This window comes from Hoplias malabaricus, chromosome 11 (genome assembly GCF_029633855.1).
Source record: "Hoplias malabaricus isolate fHopMal1 chromosome 11, fHopMal1.hap1, whole genome shotgun sequence".
In the NCBI taxonomy this organism is placed as follows: domain Eukaryota; kingdom Metazoa; phylum Chordata; class Actinopteri; order Characiformes; family Erythrinidae; genus Hoplias; species Hoplias malabaricus.
Window position 1 is genome coordinate 4555491 of NC_089810.1, and position 24319 is coordinate 4579809.

General features: G+C 45.3%; 1 protein-coding gene across 4 annotated transcripts in view; it reads left to right on the top strand.

The window, feature by feature from the left end:
• hydin (HYDIN axonemal central pair apparatus protein) overlaps positions 1-24319 on the top strand; it is a 134149-nt gene that overhangs the window by 10195 nt on the left and 99635 nt on the right. For all 4 annotated transcript variants that reach the window (XM_066684401.1, XM_066684403.1, XM_066684405.1 and 1 more), the window contains exons 8-12: positions 11125-11326; positions 11565-11748; positions 21490-21589; positions 22422-22540; positions 24033-24256. In XM_066684401.1, the coding sequence (XP_066540498.1) occupies positions 11125-11326; positions 11565-11748; positions 21490-21589; positions 22422-22540; positions 24033-24256 (829 nt within the window). The remainder of the gene's footprint in view (positions 1-11124; positions 11327-11564; positions 11749-21489; positions 21590-22421; positions 22541-24032; positions 24257-24319) is intronic.

The window sequence follows — 24319 nt, forward strand, 5'->3', positions numbered from 1 at the left end:
GGTGCCACTTCATAGCATGGATGAAGTGTAGGAACTAAGCACTGCTGATGGTCCAGATGATAAGAAGAGCGAGGCGTTTTATCTGATCAGACACGAGAAACCAACCGCCCAGAGGCAGAGCTTGTTTATGTTCAAGGACAAAAGTGTGTCTTTGTGTACTCTTTGTGCTCACATGCATGTGTCCTAAGTTGGATTCGATTCCCATATATGTGTTTGTATGAGTTTGTTCATATGCAGCATTAATGTGCATGTGTATACTGCATATTCACATACACTGCAGAATGCGGCTGAACTCTGCAGGTTGGCTCCTTTAAGGTGGCATGGCTGTCTCACTGCATAAACATTGAAAGCCAGCGCCATTAACATTTCATACTATGTCCTGTTCTAAAAACACCACTTTGGGCCCATCAAGGGAGTATCATTTTTAATTTAGCACCTTACCCTGTCTCCTCCTCATTTATCTTTCACATTAAACTGCTCTCGAGTGGCTCCTCGTGGGCTTCCGAGCATGGGACTGGCACAAAACAGAACGCCCACTGCTCCATCATCATTGCACACTGTACTGCTGCAGCTAGACCAGCTCCGGTCTTCCTACCCTGGACATACCACATGTAGGTTATATGAATGTCTGCTTCTTTACCTGAGATAACTTTACAGCTCGTTGTTTGTAGTTTGTGATGTGAACCTGTAAAGAAATATGCACAGCAGTAACACAGTTCCACTCATGATATGTTTTCTAACTTATAAGCAACGGCAAGGACATGCTAACAAGGTTAAACGCTTCATTTTCACTGGAGGGGGTCTTTAAAGCAGAGGCTTTCATGCCTCCCCCATCTCTCCTCATTGCTCACTCTCAGCTCAATACAGAGTCATATTTCACACACAAGCAACCAATAATATCCTCCTTGTATATTTAATATAAGGCTTTAATATTTCAAAAATATGCATTAGTGGAATCTCTGTCATGGTTGTGCCACTGTATAGCTCCAGAGTCCTGGGGCTGTGGGTTTGAGCCCTGCCTTGGGTCACTGTCTATGAGGAATTTGGTGTTCTCCCTACGTCCACATGGGTTACCCACGGGTTCTTCCCATGGTCCAAAAACACACGCCGGAAGGTGGATTGGCTACTCAGTAGTGTCCATAGGTGTGAGTGTGTGAGTGAGTTTGTGAGTGTTTTGTGCCCTGGACTGGCGCCCTGTCCATGGTGTGTTCCCGCCTTGCACCCAGTGATTCTTGGTAGCCTCCAGATTCATTGCGAACCTCAAGAACAACATTCAGGTTCTTCAACAATTCTTGATGTTTGTGTTCTGAAATCCTAGGGGTGTCAATAGATTTCTGTTGTGGAGCTAGGGCTGTCCACACCTTGTAATAATGGATAATTCAATGAAAAAATATAAGATCAACACAAAGGAATTATAATATGATATTAGTAGTGTCTACTGATTAAAAAATCACAGCAATAAATAAACAAAACAAAAAAGATTTATATATTTCAGTGTAGTTTTGATGATCTTTAGAATGAGTGACGCCAGGTGAGGGCCTGAAGGATGAAGACACAAGAACTCAAGCATACAGTTCAATGTCAATCGAGATGCACCGGGCTTCAGACGAAATTAATAGCTTTTTTTTTGCTGTAGACTTAACCTTTAATTCGCCTTGAACGGCATAACCAACATAATAACTTCCACTCCTCGTTTGGACCTCTTCATCTTAACAACTGTGCCGTGAGCTTTAAGGGGATTAAGTAAGTCTGTGTAGTCATTCTGGAAGCTATGTTTGGTTAATTACTAATAGCTGACTATGGTAAAGAACAGGGTCTGACTGTCTTGGCCAGAGATGAGCCAGCTAAGCCACTCTTTGTTTCTGGGCATCTCTTGACCTTATTATTTTGCTGGTATCATCTGCCTGCTCTGCGTTTGCCTATTGACTGTGAAATATGCATGAGGAGCTGAAAAGACCCACAAGCAGCAGGAGCTGCTGCCAGCTTCGGGGGGTCCTTTCTCTCCAGCGAGTGTCTCCTCTCTTTACAGTGAAAACCCTTTCTTTGGGTTTCTCAAGGGTCGCTTCAGTTTCTTCAAAGCTACCCCCCACCCCTCCCAAAAACTACCCCGTTCCCCATTACAGTGTAATATGTTTGTCCTGAGTCGAGGCTACAAGGCTATAAATAGACAAAGGCTTATGTTTTTAAGCTTTGCTATGACAAATAGTTTCTTGTATGCAAAGTAGCGTCCCCTCCATTTTCCATTCCGCCGGCTCCTTTGCCATTAACGCTGTTCACACAAAAAGCAAAATCTCATTATTGGAAACGCGAGTGGCTGAGGCTGCCGGGAGCGCCTGGATCCTGTATAAATGGCAAAGCTCGGGCAGGGATCGCTAATGCAAGAAAACAGCCACATAGCCACGAATACAAACATATTTACGTGATTCATGCATTAAAGCTAAACAAGCGCAGAGGTCGTGTGGCCACTGCCTTCAGTCCCTCATGCTCTCTGTCACTCAGCAAGCAGGGTATGCAAAACATGTCAGGAAGATAGAATGGATAATCACCAGCACACACTGAATAACGAAGCAAGGCTTCATACCCCTCGGAAGACGTGTCATGCCGCTCTAAACCCGACTCCCTTGAACTGTGCCGCGTTTGTTTTTGGACTGCAGTAATGCATGGTAATCTATGGTAATAGTGAAGTGAGCAATATCTTCTCGGTTTCTCTTTCCCTCACCCAGATCTGTTTATTTGTTTGTCCTGTGCAGTCTACCTTCAGGAGGATTTGCATTATGCATCTTTTCTGTGTTGCTGGCTGATTGCTGGAGCGTGATTAAATCTGCCTCCTTTGCTGTAGGGGGAACTGCTCTCGCCATGCGTTCACTGCTTAAATATCATTAACTCCTTAAACTTCATGGATTTACACCTCCTGAGGCTTATTAGTCCGTAAATACATGGGAAACAATGCAAAATAGAGGTTTTTTTTTTTTGCAAACTGAGTAATAGTAACTATAGACAGGTAAGTAAGAGAAAAGTAATAATGTCAGTTTACATCAGATTCAAACATTACGTGACTCAAACCTACAGATGTGCTGATCTACACTGTTATTTTTCATAGTTATTAGCTTATTTGCGGGGGTATGAGGTCTTATGTAACAGATCTTATACGCTTGTTTGGAAGGGGCTACCTTTACTCACCAAATAGACTCAGAGACCCTTTTGTTTCCAGCATCTAAGAATGAACAATTAACTTAAAACATTAGAGACCAACTTCCGTTATTTAAATATATTTTCAGAAGTGCCATTAATGTAATTTTAAAAGCTTCTGGGGAAAAAGACTTTTAGAAGAAACATGTTAGAAAATCCATTCCATCCATCCATTATCTGTAACCGCTTATCCAATTTAGGGTCGCGGGGGGTCCAGAGCCTACCTGGAATCATCGGGCGCAAGGCAGGAATACACCCTGGAGGGGGCGCCAGTCCTTCACAGGGCAACACACACTCACACATTCATTCACCTACGGACACTTTTGAGTCGCCAATCCACCTACCAACGTGTGTTTTTGGACTGTGGGAGGAAACCAAAGCACCCGGAGGAAACCCACACAGACACAGAGGGAACACACCACACTCCTCACACACAGTCACCCGGAGGAAACCCACACAGACACAGCGAGAACACACCACACTCCTCACAGACAGTCACCCGGAGGAAAAATCGAACCCACAACCTCCAGGCCCCTGGAGCTGTGTGACTGCGACAACGTGTCGCCCTCTTTTAGAAATATTGTTAACTGATAATTACACAGAAGCCTTAATAACAAAATATGTTTATCAATACTTTCAGTATTTAGTCCTGTTTTAGACAGCAGCCATAAGCCATGTTATTGGGGCCGGCAGGGAGTGGTGTGGATCCCAATGCCTGAGCGCAGTGACAGGGACACCGTACAAAACAAAACAGTATTGTCCTGACACTGAGCTCATAAAGGTACCTCTCATCCCCTCCCTACTATCTTTATTTGCAATTTATTTTTCTCTTGAAAAGCTACACATCCTTTCAGCCCCGTAGAGCTTTCTGAACTAAAAATGAAGTGACCGTCTGTCTGTCCGTCTATGAATGTGTATTTGATGGTGACCGTCCTGGGCTTATATTCTCTTCATTGTTCTTTCTCTAGTTGTCTTTTTGACCCGTTTGGGATATTTTTCCTTTGACTTTCTCCTTTTTAAACAAAATATCTCATTTCCAGAGACATCTCTCTGCAGCATTTTGACTGGAGTCTCAATAAATGAAGGATAAACTCTGAGTTATGTGCATGAGTGTACATCAGTGAGGCTGTAAAAATGAGCAGGGCTTTGCTTGAAGCTGTCGTCCAGTGCTAATTAGAGGTGGGTGATTGGTAACTCCTGTGGTTGTTATTTTGTGAAAAGATGGAACTTTCCTCACGCCTGCACACTGGTTCTAGGCTCTGACAGCCTGGCGTGCGGAGCAAAGTCTCTGCAGCTTTTTTAGAGTGCATTTTACATGAGCTGATAAAGACATCACACACACACATGCACACACACTGCAGCACAGAGAGAGCCTCCTCCCTCCCCATCTTCATTTCTCTCACAATTCCCACAGTCTGCTGCCAGATGCAGTGTGGCCCATCAAAGACTCCAACCCCCTCCCCCCAACACACACACACACACACAAAACCAAAGCCCTACTCACAGAGACAGGGGTTAAAAATGTCCCCAGCTTGCTGTGGAAAGTGATGGCTGTGCAGAATTAAGCAGCGAGAGGAAGAGGATGAAAGCAGAAGATTGGTGGGGAGTACGACTGTACTCTGCCTGTCATTTGCCTGTGTCAGCTCTACGATGACAGCGATAATGATGTTGAGTTTTCCCTTTTCTCTCTTTCCACTGCCCCCCCCCCCACTTCTCTTCCATTTCTCTCCTAAATGTCTTACAGTATCTGAGCAGTGGAACATCACTGCTAATACTCCTGCTCGCGGCACATCAGATGTGCCAGCCGTCTTTTGTACCCGCTTCGCTAAAATGTGCATTAACCAACAACGGCCCCTCCAACTGCTGCCAGACATAACTAGGTCTTATATAACTGCAGCAGGAGCTGTTTCACCGCAAGTCCTCCAGGCTCCCAGCGTTCCTCTCATTGTCTTTCACTCCTTCTCTCCCGTTCCAGACCAGAGCCAGACAGAAGGAGGTGTGACTTTATGGCAGTAAATGCATTATATCATCAGAACAATGCTGTTTGCTAATAATTTTATTGCTGGGAGAGACACAAGCCTGAGCATTTCTGCCAAACGCACAGACTGAGTTTTGATGTCAGATGTGTCTACGAGTAGAGCAGGAGGAAATGTACGCTTTGAATTTGATGAACAAACTAATACTGTGCACAGACAAAGTCACACAAATGAATCACTATTTCAAGTTCAACAACATACTGAGGATTCATTCATTCATTGTCTTAAACCTCTTATCCAGTCCAAGGGTCACGGTGGGTCCGGAGCCTACCCGGTACCACTGGGTGCAAGGCAGGAACACACCCTGGAGGTGGTGCCAGTCCTTCACAGGGTGACACACGCTCACACATTCACTCACACACTCACACCTAGGGACACTTTTTGACACAGCAATCCACCTACCAACGTGTGTTTTTGGACTGTGGGAGGAAACCGGAGCACCCGGAGGAAACCCACACAGACACAGGGAGAACACACCACACTCCTCACAGACAGTCACCCGGAGGAAACCCACACAGACACAGGGAGAACACACCACACTCCTCACAGACAGTCACCCGGAGGAAACCCAAGCAGACACAGGGAGAACACACCACACTCCTCACAGACAGTCACCCGGAGGAAACCCACGCAGACACAGGGAGAACACACCACACTCCTCACAGACAGTCACCCAGAGGAAACCTACGCAGACACAGAGAGAACACACCACACTCCTCACAGACAGCCACCCAGAGGAAACCTACGCAGACACAGAGAGAACACACCACACTCCTCACAGACAGTGACCTGGAGGAAACCTACGCAGACACAGAGAGAACACACCACACTCCTCACAGACAGTCACCCGGAGGAAACCCACGCAGACACAGGGAGAACACACCACACTCCTCACAGACAGTCACCCGGAGGAAACCCACGCAGACACAGGGAGAACACACCACACTCCTCACAGACAGTCACCCGGAGGAAACCCACGCAGACACAGGGAGAACACACCACACTCCTCACAGACAGTCACCCGGAGGAAACCCACGCAGACACAGGGAGAACACACAACACTCCTCACAGACAGTCACCCGGAGGAAATCTACGCAGACACAGAGAGAACACAGCACACTCCTCACAGACAGTCACCCGGAGGAAACCTATGCAGACACAGAGAGAACACACCACACTCCTCACAGACAGTCACCCAGAGGAAACCTACGCAGACACAGAGAGAACACACCACACTCCTCACAGACAGTCACCCGGAGGAAACCTACGCAGACACAGAGAGAACACACCACACTCCTCACAGACAGTCACCCGGAGGAAACCCACGCAGACACAGGGAGAACACACCACACTCCTCACCGACAGTCACCCGGAGGAAACCCACGCAGACACAGGGAGAACACACCACACTCCTCACAGACAGTCACCCGGAGGAAACCCACGCAGACACAGGGAGAACACACAACACTCCTCACCGACAGTCACCCGGAGGAAACCCACGCAGACACAGGGAGAACACACCACACTCCTCACCGACAGTCACCCGGAGGAAACCCACGCAGACACAGGGAGAACACACCACACTCCTCACAGACAGTCACCCAGAGCGGGACTCAAACCCCCAACCTCCAGGTTCCTGGAGCTGTGCCATCAAGTCTTCAAGTCAATCTTAAAAATGATGTTTTTTCAAGGGTTCTTCAGTCGTTCTCTACAGAATCATGAACAGTCAAAAGTTAAAAAAAAAAATATTCTTGCTTAATGAATTCCTTGCATTGTGAAAGATTTTTTCAGATTGATTATAAATGTAATGTAAATGGCTGTAAATGTCAAATCTTTCTGAAAATGGATCTTTCTACTGTTACAAGCTTGACATAATAACAATAGCAGAACTCATTTTGGCGCTGTATAGAACCCTTGTCAGTTTTTTTGAGTGTGGGGGTTCTATAGAACCATTTTCTTTAGTGAAATACCTTTAAAGGACCGTTTTTTAAGAGGGAGGCTCCATCTCATCTGTAGTAAAGTCCTGTACATTCGAATGTGGACAGAGCTGTATATGACTGCCTCCCTCATGACTAGGAATGAGAGAATGAATGTAAAATGAGAAGATGCCTTTGAAAGGCGGTGATCAAATCTTGCCTCTATCTATAAATAGAATTTTTCACTTACAGTGAAATGAATTCCTCACTTGCACATAGGACATACTCTGTTTCGTGAGGTGTCTTCTGTGTGTCTTGATTACAAATGGAAACAGCAAGGCCAGGCCAGATCCAGCACGATTCTTTAAGTGAAGTTCATGCACCATTTAAAGCCCATTAAGAGCTTATGGATCTATACTGGGGAATGTGTGGAGTGGAAGGATCCATCCACTGGACTGTCAATGGGTAGCAGTGAAGAATGTGTGGAAAGCAGTTTCCTCAGATCATTTAAAACACTTTAAGAGTGAGGTGTCTTCAAGACTGGAGGCAGACAGGCAGCTGATAAACACTGTATTGTCCAAAAGAAGTGCACAAAAAGGATGTTTTACGTAATGATCCCTGTCACATAAAAGAGTAGAAAAGAAAAAGAAACACACTAACGTAGTCACGATGTTCCAAAGTCTAGGCTGCGGTCTTAGAAAGCTGCATGTTGTGGCTGTTAATTCACTGAAGGTTGTGTCAAGGATCCTTTGCATACAACAGAAAAATGCATCCTTCTTTTGTAGAGATTTGGAGGATGGTCCTGGTGTATCCTTCACTTCACTTCACATTTCACTATGTATTTGGATCAATAAGGATAAAGTGCACTAACCTTGGATTGGAGTGTGTTGTAAAAATACCTTGTATTATATATATTTTGTATATTGTTTTTAAACTTATCTGTCAGGTCCTAGAGAGGAGTTTTAAAGGAATGTCCTACTGAGGTCCACTTTCTCAAACGTTTTTAAATGATTTGAAACATATTTCCACCGAGCCGCTCGAGCAGCTTGTAATGTACTCAGTCCTGGTCTCTGTGTTGTGTTTTGTTGTGGTTCCTGGTTCTGTTCCCTGTGTCATGTGATCTTCCGGCCCTTGTGTTCCAGGTGATTCTTGTGTGTAGTCCAATCACAAGACACCTCAGAAAACTGAGAAACTTGTGCTCTGGTTTCCTCCCATGGTCCAAAAACACACGTTAGTAGGTGGATTGGTGACTCATACGTGTTCGTAGGTGTGAGTGTGTGAGTGAATGTGTGAGTGTGTGTGTTCCCCTGTGAAGGACTGGCGCCCCCTCCAGGGTGTATTCCCGTCTTGCGCCCAATGATTCCAGGTATGCTCTGGACCCACCGTGACCCTGAACTAGATAAGGGTTACAGACAATGAATGAATGAATGGATTAAACCAGTCATGTTTTTAAAATGTTGCTGTTTAACTGTAGTGATGTAAACATGTAAATGTCAGGCCGTACGGTTCATATTAACAGTGTTATTTTAATGTTACTAAACTCAAGTTCTTTATATTTTATCAAACAGAAATAATCTACAGGGGGTCCTCGACTTACGACGTTGATCCGTTCCTACATCGCGTCGTAAACCGATTTTCGGTGTAAGTCGGAACATACGTAAATACTGTACGTAAATAACATAACTGTAAGCACTTATCCTATACTAACACCTATCCCAAACACGCAGTTCACGTTACGACGTTTACGACGCAAAACCACTTACATCAAAACAAGGCTTTATACAGTAAATGGAAGATGTGTCGTAACCACGAAACACCGTAACTCGGGACTGACGTAACCCGAGGACCTCCTGTACTTGATAAAGAACCAGACATTTATTTACAAATACTTACATTTCTGTGTGAAAGTCTGATTTATAAATGGTGCTGTATGTAATGGAGGTCACAGACACGTTTAAAAAACTTACTAAGCAAAACGCTCTCTGGTGTTGTGGCTTAATGATCTGGATATTTTGTGTTGGTTTAAAGAAAAGATGTGGTGAACTTGTCAGAAAGGCATTAACAGATGTGTCCCGTGTATTACTAAGAATTACGGAGAGACGAGATGATTTTCCTTTTGTAAAAGAGCAGGAAGGTAACCTTCAAACCTCCAAATACTCATAAGAGATTCCAATAAATTAACTATAATCTAAATGTTCTGGGATTTTAAAATGTCCGAATGTTAGTAGTGCAGTGAAATACTGGCTGGCCCTTTTTAAATCCCAGCTAGAGACCTGAACCCTAGTGTGTGTTATACCCCTCGACCTCACACTTGGCGTTGGACATGGTGACCTTTTGTGCAGCTGTTCCTAAGCATCCTATTGGTCAATGGTTTTCTGTAGAAATGTCAATCTACACTGTGTACGGTATTTAGTAATAATTTATTTGGTCTCTGATTCTTTGCTGAAGATATGTGTTGTGTTTGTAGTTGATTTTAAAATAACCTCCTGTGCACTCATGTCTGTAGTGTCTTGCACTGAATTCATTCGCTTTGTACAGCTTTTCTCAAACAGGAGAAAACATATGCAGGGTGTGTGTGTGTATATATATGTGTGTGTTTTTTGGGGGGGTTAGCAATGTGTTACACCTGATACCAAACCATCCCCAGGAGGGGGCCAAATGGTCGTGTTCCAGGCCTCTGGTGACCCTCCATGTTTGTGTTGAGGTCTCTGTAGAATAGGGCCATGAGAGAGAACCTGATGGTGAGAAAAATAAAAAGTATTCCCTGCCCAATACACGCAATGCTTGTGTGAACATATAACACGGCTCAGTCGGTGCACGTCTTATGCAATCTGTTAAATGGAGGCAAACGCAATCATGCGTGAAACAGCGAGCTAGATGCTTTGCAAATGTCCCGCAGAGGAGAGGAATGTTCCAGACATCATGGAAAAAACATCCCTCTGGGCAAAAGGGCCTTAGATCCACGTTGACCCGGAATCGTTTGTTGAAACGCTAACTTGTTTTTGAACGTGGAGGGGCAGCAGAAACGTGGTTAGCTTTGTAAAATCCTTAGTTATAGTTGCGTTTTCAAGTCGCCTCACGTGTATGAGAATTGGTTGACAATCTCGTTTGACTATGAACCAAATTGAATCCCCAGTTTTCAAAAATCAATCTATCTCTTGTCTCCGGCTCCATCCATCATGTCATGTGGCAGAGTTTTACCTGCAGGCTGTTTGTAAATTTGTTTTCTCAGACCCGGAGAGGTAGGTTAGAGGAATTGGATCTCTATCCCCTATCATGCACACACCCAACTCTCAAAGTGTGTGTCAATCAGCTGAGAGCTGGCAACGCTGCCTTGTTTGGCTTCTGTCGATGGACTGATTTCATCTGGCTGGGAAAACTATGAAAGATGAATCACACTCTGCACGTATTTTGTCTAGATGAGGACCTCAAGGAGCCACACCCTCTGATCCATTCCTCTACCGCCTGATGCTGTTTATCAGCGCAAAGAGAGAATGACAGCTGCCCTGCGCTTTTTATTTGAATACTTCTTTCCAATTTGTGTGCAGGGGCGTGAGCATGTTTTCTCCATCATCATGGTTTTGTTAGGGTCACGGTGTCTGCTCAAGCGCGAGGCTGTTGATTTGAATATAGCCAAACTGACCAAAGCAAATCAAAAAGCTGCTACGCTGTGCATCTTCTGCTGCTGACTCGGAGCCTCGTTTTGAAACGCACTTCTTTAGTTGTTTCTGGGGCTGTGGAGTCACGTGACAGGGTGCAGCTGGAGAGCTCCTTTGTTTATTGGAATCACAGCACTGCAACAGCGCCATCTTGGTAACAGTTCAAAAGTAGCCTCATCCTCCAGAGCATTCGAATACAAATATTATTTATCAAACTCAGTCAAGTGTCTGTCCTAAACCACAAAACTCAAGCCCAGTGGCTCAAAGCAGATGTGAGTGTGTGTTTATTGTGCCCTATTTTGATCGATTCCTGGTCTGTTTCAGGAGAGGACATCTACATCAGTTTATACGGAGCCTCCACAGATATCAACGTGAGACTGGACAAGAACTCGGTGCTGGTGGAGAAGACCTACATCACCATGGCCAGCCAGCGCACAGTCGCCATCCTGAACAGAAGTGACACGGTCGTGCATTACCGGTGGAAGAGCTTTGCCACTGAGGAGGAGGAGGAGCAGCACAGACTAAGGTTCATCAGGCTTCGCTTTTGATTCTCAGAGCTGTGTCTGTGCCTTTTGCACTCAGGGGTTTCGTTCCTGACAGCTTGAGTAGTGGGGTTTGTGGATCATTGTAATGTCTTGTTCGTGCTGTTAATGGAATCTGTCAGAAAAGCTACTTCGCTTAAGGGGACTGGAATGCTCTCTCTCTGGAGAAGTCTGAATGTATATGCTTTGATCAGAATCATTCTTCCTCTCTCTTACCCGTAGATTCACTTCAGAGCTGCGGCAGGAGGAGGACGATGAGATGGAGCAGTTTCTGACTGAGTGTGAAGCTGACCCCACTGTGCGAGATCGCCTCTCCCTGCTCTCGCGCACCTTTCAACAGAGGCGCAGGCAACTCCATCAGGACCGCCTAGCTTACAGTGACCAGCACATATTCATTGAGCCTGAGGTGTCTAACACACGCACACGCACACACACACACACACACACACACTGATATTAAAATCTACTCATTTTTACCAATATTTATTCCAGTTAAAATAGCAAGACTTCATATGCTCCTGGAGGTTGTTGGTTCAAGTCCCTCTCCGGGTGACTGTCTGTGAGGAGTGTGGTGTGTTCTCCCTGTGTCTGCGTGGGTTTCCTCCGGGTGACTGTCTGTGAGGAGTGTGGTGTGTTCTCCCTGTGTCTGCGTGGGTTTCCTCCGGGTGACTGTCTGTGAGGAGTGTGGTGTGTTCTCCCTGTGTCTGCGTGGGTTTCCTCCGGGTGACTGTCTGTGAGGAGTGTGGTGTGTTCTCCCTGTGTCTGCGTGGGTTTCCTCCGGGTGACTGTCTGTGAGGAGTGTGGTGTGTTCTCCCTGTGTCTGCGTGGGTTTCCTCCGGGTGACTGTCTGTGAGGAGTGTGGTGTGTTCTCTCTGTGTCTGTGTGGGTTTCCTCCGGGTGACTGTCTGTGAGGAGTGTGGAGTGTTCTCCCTGTGTCTGCGTGGGTTTCCTCCGGGTGACTGTCTGTGAGGAGTGTGGTGTGTTCTCCCTGTGTCTGAGTGGGTTTCCTCCGGGTGACTGTCTGTGAGGAGTGTGGTGTGTTCTCCCTGTGTCTGCGTGGGTTTCCTCTGGGTGACTGTCTGTGAGGAGTGTGGTGTGTTCTCCCTGTGTCTGTGTGGGTTTCCTCTGGGTGACTGTCTGTGAGGAGTGTGGTGTGTTCTCCCTGTGTCTGCGTGGGTTTCCTCCGGGTGACTGTCTGTTAGGAGTGTGGTGTGTTCTCTCTGTGTGTGCGTGGGTTTCCTCCGGGTGACTGTCTGTGAGGAGTGTGGTGTGTTCTCCCTGTGTCTGCGTGGGATTCCTCCGGGTGACTGTCTGTGAGGAGTGTAGTGTGTTCTCCCTGTCTCTGCGTGGGTTTCCTCCGGGTGACTGTCTGTGAGGAGTGTGGTGTGTTCTCCCTGTGTCTGCGTGGGTTTCCTCCGGGTGACTGTCTGTGAGGAGTGTGGTGTGTTCTCCCTGTGTCTGCGTGGGTTTCCTCCGGGTGACTGTCTGTTAGGAGTGTGGTGTGTTCTCTCTGTGTGTGCGTGGGTTTCCTCCGGGTGACTGTCTGTGAGGAGTGTGGTGTGTTCTCCCTGTGTCTGCGTGGGATTCCTCCGGGTGACTGTCTGTGAGGAGTGTAGTGTGTTCTCCCTGTCTCTGCGTGGGTTTCCTCCGGGTGACTGTCTGTGAGGAGTGTGGTGTGTTCTCCCTGTGTCTGCGTGGGTTTCCTCCGGGTGACTGTCTGTGAGGAGTGTGGTGTGTTCTCCCTGTGTCTGCGTGGGTTTCCTCCGGGTGACTGTCTGTTAGGAGTGTGGTGTGTTCTCTCTGTGTGTGCGTGGGTTTCCTCCGGGTGACTGTCTGTGAGGAGTGTGGTGTGTTCTCCCTGTGTCTGCGTGGGTTTCCTCCGGGTGACTGTCTGTGAGGAGTGTGGTGTGTTCTCCCTGTGTCTGCGTGGGTTTCCTCCGGGTGACTGTCTGTGAGGAGTGTGGTGTGTTCTCCCTGTGTCTGCGTGGGTTTCCTCCGGGTGACTGTCTGTGAGGAGTGTGGTGTGTTCTCTCTGTGTGTGCGTGGGTTTCCTCCGGGTGACTGTCTGTGAGGAGTGTAGTGTGTTCTCCCTGTCTCTGCGTGGGTTTCCTCCGGGTGACTGTCTGTGAGGAGTGTGGTGTGTTCTCCCTGTGTCTGCGTGGGTTTCCTCCGGGTGACTGTCTGTGAGGAGTGTGGTGTGTTCTCCCTGTGTTTGCGTGGGTTTCCTCCGGGTGCCCCGTTTTTGTCCCACGGTCCAAAAACACACGTTGGTAGGTGGATTGGCGACGCAAAAGTGTCTGTAGGTGTGAGTGCGTGTGTGTGTGTGTGTGTGTGTCGCCCTGTGAAGGACTGGCGCCCCCTCCAGGGTGTATTCCTGCCTTGCGCCCAATGATTCCAGGTAGGCTCTGGACCCACCGCGACCCTGAACTGGATAAGGGTTACAGACAATGAATGAATGAATAAATGAATGTTATTAATATTCAGAGTTTTAAAAACATGTTTTCTCGCTTTTGACTTCCATGGTCTTGCTTTTGGTTCAAAAAGCATCTGCTTCTGAGCTGTGGTCCTGTTTTGACAGGAGGGTGGGATCTTGTCAGCCATTGGCTGCTGAAGATAAGCCACACCCATCGAGTACATTCCACACACCCGGCTACATCAGCAGAAGCCATATTAGACTATGTTTAGGTAAAGAGGAAAAAAAGAGATACAGAACAAAAAAAGAGTACAAAAGAGAATGTTGGTGTAGTGTGTGGTGTGTTTCTGTGACAGATGTCACTATACTGTCCATTCTGTCCTAGGATTCCTAGCACTCTTTGTTGGTTCCTGTTATTTATTTATTTAGGTAATACCCTTGTTTTTTTTTGTTTTTTTTTGCTGGATTTTCACCCAGTCATTATTTGCCCACCCTGTTAACTGTTGGCTGTCCTCTCCCTATCTCACAAAATGCCACCAGCACTGGGAGGATGAGGACAAGCACATGCTTCCTCTGACACACGTGATGCCAAACACCGCCTCTTTTCACACTGTTGCTAATGTAACGCCACTGAACGGTACAAGAGAACACCAACTGCCCAGATCTGTCACACCAGCTGCCAGATGCCTGCCTTGGATGGCTTCATGCTGTGTAATGTGGGGAGGTAAAGGCCCATCCTACCCACCCAGAGAGAGTGAATCCAATTATGATTCCTTGGAGCATAATGCTTCCTCAGATTTCAGAGGCATGATCGGGATCGAACCGTCGAGCTCCTGATGATGGGGCCAGTGCTTAAGGCCAATTTATCCTTCTCCATCAAATCAATGCAGATCATTTTGAGCAGTTCTAGCCATTTATTCTTGACTGTGTCACTCTGCAATTACAGCCAGGAAACAGAAGAAAATTTTTCAGGGGGCGACTGTATTTTTCCTTGAATTTGCTGCCACCTAGACCTCCTCAGTTAATCTTTCCTAATCTTGATGGTGAAAATATCATGACTAATTTACTCTGTATATATTAAGAGTGACTTAATATAACTGGCAAAATTACAATATATTAATTATTGTAATTTAACACACTTTAGTGGTTCTAAAATAACTTCAGTGCTCCAGCACAATTTAAGAATTCTTTTTTTTTTTCACAGTTGTAATCAGCCAAGACTGCTCTTTAGACCACTGCACCTCTTGGGAGCCCATTTTAATATCAGTTCTCCCCAGAGGAGGCTGGTTTTTCTCCTTTCCCCCCAACACTCAGCATGAAGCTCCATATATTATCAAATATCCTATGAAGCCTCCACAGATCTCACTGTACAACTTGACATACACTGCCCATGAAAAGCTTGGACACACCCACTCAGGGAGGTTTTCCTTTGTTTTAGGCCGTATTCCACATATTGTGAAGGTTCAGTACCAGTCAAAAGTTTGGACATCTTCTCATTCAATGTTTTTTCATTCATTCATTATCTGTAACCCTTATACAGTTCAGGGTCACGGTGGGTCCAGAGCCAGGAATCATTGGGCGCAAGGCAGGAATACTGTACTTCAAACAAAAAACAGGGTATTTAAAAAGTGTATAATGCTGCTTAGAGCTATATTTAAAGTAGTGTTTATAAATACGGGTGCTTTGGCTGAAACCTCACTGGTTGGTTTGATTGGCCAATTGATACAAGCCCTAATTGTGTTCCTGCCTTGTGCCCAATGGTTCTGGGTTGGACCCTCTATGACCCTGAAGAGGATGAAGTGGTCATAGAAAATGAATGAATGAATGATACAAGCTCTAATTGTGCCCAAAACACATGCACTGTTAGTTCCAAACATGATGTAAAGATCAATCTGCTCATCGTATTATCAGCATGAACCATGTCAGGTTCACTGTGGGTCTCACCTCATCTTGTATCTATCACACTGCACTGTTAGAGTGTTCTGCATTTTGTTTTCTGATTCTCAGTCCAATCAGTCCACCCCCTGCAGAAGAACACAGCAAGCAATTAAATCCGAAGCCTTGGATGTCCATGTACTGTACGACCATATGCCTAAACATATGGTGTAAACCAAACTCATCTCACACCGCAGCACTGCAGCTTATATCAAGCAGAATATGTCACTAATTAGCTGAGAGGTATCTGTATGTGGGTCAGTGTGAACAGCACAGTATGTAACTGAATGGTGTTACTAATTATGAATGGAGATATTTTGAACATAGGGTGCAGATGCGCAAACCCAGAGCTTCCTGACAGTGCTGCAGTTAGTGTCATTTAAAGGTGGTATTCAGCATTGTGCTTGTAAACCAGCATTTGATTTTTATAAGCTTCTTTCTCTCCACTGTGCATCTGCTGAATGTCAGGAACAATGTGGGTGTGTGTTTTTGTGTGTGAGAGAGAGCGTTTGGGTTTTGTCTTCAGCGCTGGTGCCTGTTCTCTCACTCTCTCATTCATCCACAGCTTCTTTCCTGTGTGACAGAGACAGATGTGTATCTCTGGAGTTTGCTTTGCTTTAGAGGATACTAGCTCAGCACTTTGATGAACCGCCTGCCCTTTCCCCACCCCCTCCCCTCCCCTAATGCCCTCACCAATCAAATCCAGGACACTGTCTACGTAAAACCATGTCCCACTGTCCTAACCCTCAGTGTGTAAACGTATTTTGACTGATTCACATGACAACTGTCAGATTTTACACACACGTTATTTCATTTATATTTCATTTTAAAAGATAAGTGACAAATACGTGTTTTTTAATCCGCTAGCTAAGAGTCCTCTGTCAAACACAGACATCATTCATGGAGGGTGAGACCAGCACAAGCTTTGTCCAGCCACAGCATCTTTTCTAACCATCGCTAACACAACGCCATTGGACAGCTGAAAACGCTAGGAGGAGAACTGGGCAGATCTGCTATGCCTGCTAACACATCCCCACATTAGCTAATATGATGCTGATTGAAAGTGGGGGAAAGAGTGCCATCCTCACCCATAGAGATTGAGACTAATTGTGCAGTCTTTGACTTTCACTGAGGCATTTCCATACACATTCAGGCCAAATCTGTCTCGCCTACAGCTCAGTTACATCTGTGGCAAGCATTGTTTGGGTGAGTTTTACAAGTTATTTGGAGTGGTTTGATGTGAATGCTCCTTTCCAGAGAATCATGATCATTTACCTACACACTTGCTCACCTCACCTCCATACCACTAATTTATTCACTCATTTACTCAGCTACCTACTTACCCAATCACTTACTCACAAACACAATCACCCACTCATACTCACCTACATATTCACCCACTCACATACTCGCTCACATTTAGGAACTGCCCTATTAAGGGGGCGCTGTTCAGTACTTCACATCAAAGCCCTTTTTCTTTAGAACAATGCATTTCACGTCCAACCACCGTGCGATACATTGTTTACAGGTAAAATACGTCATTGTGCGTCAGTTCTGATCAACTGTTTAGTTCACTTCAGCCCTAGTCTTTAGCGTAGTGTGGCCAATTTGTAGCAAATGTGCATTTCAGTCATTTCTACATGGTTCTACAGTGCAGCTGGTATCTTGTAGAGTTTGTACCAGATGTAGCTACGCTGCTCCAAAGGCCAAAGAAAATAAGAACAGAGTATAATTCTTAGTCTTGAATTTCAGGCAAAGCAGGTGAATGTTATTTCCAATTATAAAGCTACTGACCTCCATTTTAATAATAATAGGTCATGTTATGGAATGGACATCAATATACTTAAATATGCAAGAACATCCCATTTGAAAACCAGTAAACACGAGTAAAGGCATTGGATCTCTTTCATTAAGCCATTGTGTCTGAATTAATCCTCTTTAATATCCATTTTAGCTAAAGCTAATGCCTATGGGGCTTTGAGGACAGATTCTCTGGACTGTGGTATATGCAGGGAACACTGGCCCTAATCCTATCTATTCTCTTCAATATTATGTTTTCTGTCACCAAATGCTCTTGAGGAAAGCACAGCTTCTGGTAGCGTGCCTAAGGTACCTCTTATAATCTCAGTTACATCGAGTGATGTGTTCCACCACTTTTCTGTGAACTGTGAATAGTTTACCAATGACATATATCCATTTCCCACAAGGGAAGAGAGTTCTGTGGTTTAATTAAACGTCTGGGACCTGCTTTAATCCAAATACCAAAAGGACCAAACACCACAGTAGTGTTCTGCTCTAAACAGCCTTCCTCCGAGCACCCGGTTTCAGCTCCTTTTCCTTTAAATGAGAATAAGCCCCGACCCGAGCGCACAGCAGTGAGGTTCTCTTTCTTCAACATTCTGTTTTACTGTTTTTACTCACTGCTCTTATTTCTCTGTTTTCTGCCAGTTTTACTCTATTTAAACTCATCCTTGCACACTCACATAAAAAGACATAGAGAAGAGGGACATTTGTAAAGTCTCTGACCTCTACAAAAGAAGCAGAGCAACATCAGAGTAGCGTGTCTTATCCCATATATTTAGTGTTACGCAGCCCTTAAAAACCCTCTGGGTGGCCTTGTTTCACAGTGTGTGGGTTGGAAGAGCCCACATCCTCCAGTTAATGTGCACATGTATCGAACATGTGATTGTTCTTCATAATATGTCCATGTTAAGTATATTTTTCTATGTTTGGAGATGCAGCACTGTCTTCACCTCAGGTCCTCTGTCGTTTGAGAAAAACAGTGAGGGAAGAAAGGAGGGAAGAGAAACACTTTCCCTAGTGTCCAGCCAGCTGTAGAGCGCTGAGTCACTGCCTTGGATCTGACTCTTTACCTTAACTCACCACAGGCTATGACCAATGAGAAGAGACAGTGCCTCTGGGGATGTAGTCACACTCTCTCAGCCCCCACTCAAACCCCACTCTGTCCCTAAACCCAGTAACACACCCACGTGGAGAGAGGGGAGGGCACTATGCCTCATATGGCCACCCTGTCAGAGCTGCTTCAGTGAGGGAATGCGACAGAATGAAAAAGAATAATGTGTACATGGCTTCAGCTTGAGTGTGGATGTCCCTCCCCTTTGCATGCTGGGTAAGCAGTCTCACGCCTGCACTGTCAGATCTCTGCACGGCCACTGCTGACCACTAACGACTGGAGGGCAGTTGACATTCCAGCCACATGCTGTTGACTACAGGGCTGTGTGTGTGTGTGTGTTGTGTGTGTGTGTGTGTGTGTGTGTGTGTGTGTGTGTGTGTGTGTGTGTGTGTGTGTGTGTGTGTTGGTGTGTGAGCAAGCAGTGGTTATTACACTGAACTGGTTCACTGGGTTAGGTACACATACGTTGTGTATGCACTCATTGTCCATTTTATTAGCTCCACTGACCACACACAGTAGCACTGTGAAGTTCTACACTTCCAGACTGTAGCCTGGTCAGGACCTCCACTGGTTGGATTTGGGAGGTGGGCCATTTTCAGCGCTGCATCGACACTGATGTAGTGGTGGTGGTGTGTTTGTGTGTGTTGGACTGGTACAAGTGGATCAGACACAGCAGTGCAGTTGGAGTTTTTAAACACTGTGTCTATTCACTGTCTGATCTGTGAGACACTCCTACAGTGGTCCACCTTGTAGATGTAGAGTCAGAGACAGTAGCTCATCTGTCGCTGCACAGTGTGTGTCGCTCATCCTCTAGTCCTTCATCAGTGACACAGGACGCTGTCGGCTGGATGTTTTTGGTCGGTGGACTGTTCTCAGTGCAGCAGTGACGCCGAGGGCTTTAAAAACTCTAGCAGCCGTGCTGTGTCTGATCCACCTTTACCAGCACAACACACACTAACACACCAGGGCTAAGCTTTCTTCAGGCGATACCTTACTTAAAGGAACGCTATGTCATATTTTTACCTTAAAATCGCAGCTTCAAAATCATTTTGATGCTCCACTGAGCTGTGATAAGGAGAACAGGGCTTGGGTTGTTGTTATTCCAGTCTCAGCACTGCAGAAAATGCACTATATAACTTTTGGAGGAGCATAGGTAATCAACCCTCCTGCCTCTACCACCCCATTGATTTCAGTACAGTGCTGTAAACATACACAAGGGGGAGCTCCAACAGCAAAAAAAACCCCCAAATTTTACCTAGTGTTCCTTTAAGTGGCCTGTCTTCAGTACATATCTCTCTCACACTGAAAAAGGCCCTCTATGTTTGTGCATCTGCAGCCTTGTATATGTAGTGTATAAAAAAATAGCCCAGCCTAGGCCCTATTATCTGGAGACCACAAGTTCAATCGTGATGCCTTGCTCATTCTAGCTGGGGATGATGGCCTCTATTCTTCCCCATCACACAAGCACAGTGCTAGCCTCCCGGGCTTGTGGCATTGTGTGTGATAAGGGCAGTCTTATCACACACAGTCTATCATGGTGGAACCCGAAGTTCCATTCAGTTTTATGGTAGAAACTCCATACTTTGCAGGACTATAGATCTTTAACTAAACACTGTGCTTTTCTCAGTTATTCTGTACATGGTTTTCATACAGCGTTCTTTCAGACATGTAATGGTGTATCATAGGGAACGCCTGGCTGGAAGACACATTCAAATTTAACTGCCATAAAGTAAGTGTTATTTATTTATTTATTTAATGTTACACTTATATAGCACCTTTCTAGAAACACAAGGATGCTTTACAATCAACACTTAATCTACACACACACTGGTGAGAAGCAGCAGCCAAATGCACACAGCGTACTCTCGACCACCTGGAGGACTGCATCGGGCGCTAGGGTTTCACCCAGGACAGAGAGCCAATCCACATCTGGGCACACACACATTCACAGACACATTAGGGCAGTTATTAGAGAAGACAATTCACCTAACCTCCATGTCTTTGGAAGGAGACCCCGGAGGAAACCCACGCAGACACAGGGAGAACATGGAAACTCCACCCAGGTGGGACTTGAACCCAAGATCCCAGCGCTGAGAGGCGAACGTGCTCACCACAGTCACACACAGTACACACAGACTCACACACATAAAGACAAGTGTACAGTCCTAATATAGACATCTTAAAAACCACCTGGGACAAAATACTCCAAAAGATGGAAGCACCAAGCATCTGAATATTGTGCTTCGGAATTGTGTTTGTGCTTTTGTAAGTCTGTGTCTGAAGTGTGTGTCTCTGTCTCAGCATTAAACATTTGCAGCCACGGTTTCTGAAGGAACACCTTTTTCATTTTTATTGGGTGTTTTATTTATTTATTTATTTATTTATTTGTTTAAAAGAACTTCATTACCTCATTTTTCCCCGGTATTGTACACAAGCTGTGGATTGAAAATAAATAACACTGACTGAAAAGGATTGACGAATGTTGCTAACAGGAACGGTGATGTAGCACAGGTTTTGAAGTGAGGTTTGAGTAGTTTGGAAAAACTTGCTCAAATCCTTGGGGAGGAATGACTCAGTCTTTGTTTGTAGCTGCTACATTACTATGAGTCTAAAATGCTGTGGTACTGCACTGGATCATTGGGTGCTGTTACTGTAGCTGATGGAAACTAGCTAATTTTGCTAATGTGGTGTTTACTATATTTTTTCTTCCTTTGGTGTTCGTTAGTGTCTTAGATTGTACACCGCACGTTTGTAGTAATACTGCAAGGACACTCACCAGCCCAGAAGCAGCTGAAGTGCCTGGGGTGCAGTTTTTAGCTGAGCGTCTGGTGGAGTGGAAAGACTGCTGTGTTGGAGTTGACAGTGTCTCTCTGCATTGTTTATAGGAGGGGGACATCTGGCCAAACCGGACAGCAGAAATCAACATCATCTTCAAGCCCAGGGAAGCTAAACTCTACCAACATACTTTGTACTGTGACATCACAGGTAATGGCCGACCTATTGACTGTGTAAAAATAGCCAAAACTGTAAAATAACCTCTACACTCATTGTCCATTTTATTAGCTCCAGTGACCATATAGGTGCCCTTTGTAGTTGTACAATTACAGACTGTAGTCTTTGTGTTGCTCTGCATACTTTGTTTTTATACTTTGTTTATCTGCAGTGACACAGATGTGGTGGTGTGTTAGTTTGTGTTGCACTGGCATTAGTGGATTAGACACAGCAGTGCTGCTTGAATTTTCAAACCCCTCAGTGTCACAGCTGGACTGAAAATAGTCCACCAAAAATGGTGAGGGTAGAAACAAAGGGGAGGCTTTAATGTTACGGATGGTCAGTGTTTCTATATCTTTGAAACGTCTCGTTGACAGATTTCCATGTGTGTATTTAAGCCCATCCATCAAAAGAGAGCATGTATTTGTATGTATGTATTTTGCATGTATTTTGCCAGAGTATAGGTTCAAGGATTAATGGTGACCTAAATACAGTCAGGGTTTAAAAGTTGCTGGAAGCAAAAACCCATGCTGTCAACTGCTGTGGACCAGGGATGCAGTCAACTATAACTAACTGTGAATTTGTCATTTTCTCATGATATCTTTTTTTCATGAATCAGTTCATATCCTGTTAAAAAAACAGGGGGGGGGGGGTTCCACTGCCATGGACGGGTTAATTGGGAAATTTAATTGTACTGCTGTGCAATGATGATTAATGAATGTATCGTGTAATAAGAATCCACGGAATATCAGGCAAATGTAGTGGACACTGCAGTGAGTTTCTTCATTTTGGCCCTGCGTACATTTCTGTCTGTTTCTCCACGCAGGTCGAGAGGCCCGTCTACCTCTGCGGATAAAGGGAGAGGGCATGGGGCCAAAACTGCAGTTCAACTTTGAACAGCTGGATGTGGGGAACGTCTTTGTTGGCTCCAAGCACAGCTACGAGGTCTTTTTTTATATAATAAAAAAATACAGAATTACAGTAACAATAACAGGGGTGGCACGGGTGCTCCGGTTTCTTCACACAGTCCAAAAACACACGTTGGTAGGTGGATTGGCGACTCGAAAGTGTCCAGGTGTGAGTGTGTGAGTGAATGTGTGAGTGTGTGTCGCCCTGTGAAGGACTGGTGCCCCCTCCAGAGTGTGTTCCTGCCTTGAGCCCAGTGATTCCCCGTAGGCTCCGGACCCACCGCGACCCTGAGTCATGATTGAATCTTTACTGGAAACTGCTGAATATATATATATTCCCAACACATGTGCTTCAGATATAAGGCATAGGAAACTATATATATGTCAGGGATCACCGGGCGGACTGACGGAGGCGGACGCAATTGCTAATACGCAGTGAGTTTAATTTAACAAAAGAGATAACATAATAAAGACAGGCAACAGTGGAAACAACAAGACTAAACAAAATGACAGGACTTGAAGTGGGTGAGAAACAACACGACATGACTAGGAACAAACAAAGGAGAAATTGATACAAAGGAGGAAGTGATACAAGGGGACTTAAATACTTAACACAAACGAGACACACCTGAGACAGATAACGAGGACAGCGGACAAGTGAGACACAGACGAGGAGGCGGAACAAAGGCGGGACTAGGGCAACAACAAACAGAGCCATGTGCTGAGAGCGAGCACATGGCCGGGAAAACAGACATGACAGGACGAGGGCGTGACAATATAACTAATTTTATCTCACAAAAACTTAGTATAACAAGGATTTTAATGGCCTCCTCAGACATTGTTCACATCTGTAATGTCTGTCCTAATCAGGCATTGTTCCTACCACTGCTCATCAAATGAAGACAGATGAAGTTGAGACTGTACCCGATCCTACAGTGTAGTCGGTGACTACCAAATCAGATTTAAAAACAGGCTTAAATTGCAGAGTGTCTGCCCAGCTTTAGGAGACACAAAGCGTGTAGTAACAGAAGTCTTCCACTTACCAATTAACCATTGAAGAACAATGAATGGAGACTAGAATCAATGTGATTCTATCAGTTGTTGGCGATGGTCTATGGATAAATTTAATTCAGCAGCTGATGAATAATGAAACGATGCTTTCGTTACCAGTTTCAGTTAAGGAGGGTTTTTGGCACAGGTCAAATCCACTTGGAGCTGAATTATTTAAAATGCATGACGTGCCCAGGTCTGTCATTTTGTCTTCATGGTTGTTTAGGATTGCATTGCTGTAATTGTTAAGCAAGTTGCAGACTAACCAACCCGGACTTGGCCTGAGAGCTTTGAGGTCTGATTACTCGAAGTGATCTGAGCATCCAGAGAGATGTTTCTAAAGACATAATATGAAATGTAAAGTAGATCAGAACACACAGGGATAACATGTCATTGAGAATACGACCTTGACATGTATCAACAGATCTCCTCACAGTGGCGACAGGTTAATAGCTTGTCTGTGTTTACCCCTACCCTAGGTGCTCCTGAGCAATAAGGGGCTTATTGACGCCCCGTTCAAGCTGTCGCCTCCCAGTACTGCTATGGGATTGTGCTTCTCGTTTATCCCTGCTGAGGGAATGGTGCCGCCTGGGGCTTGCCATGCTCTGGAGGTGCGCTTCTCCTCTGAGAAACTGGGCACATTCTCAGAAGATTTTGACTTCACTGTGCAGGGGAACCCCCAGCCTCTCAGCCTCACCTTCAGGTAATTGCCTCTCTTTTTTCCTGCAAGTGCAACCATGCTGCTGAATTCTTTTCTATCTCAAAA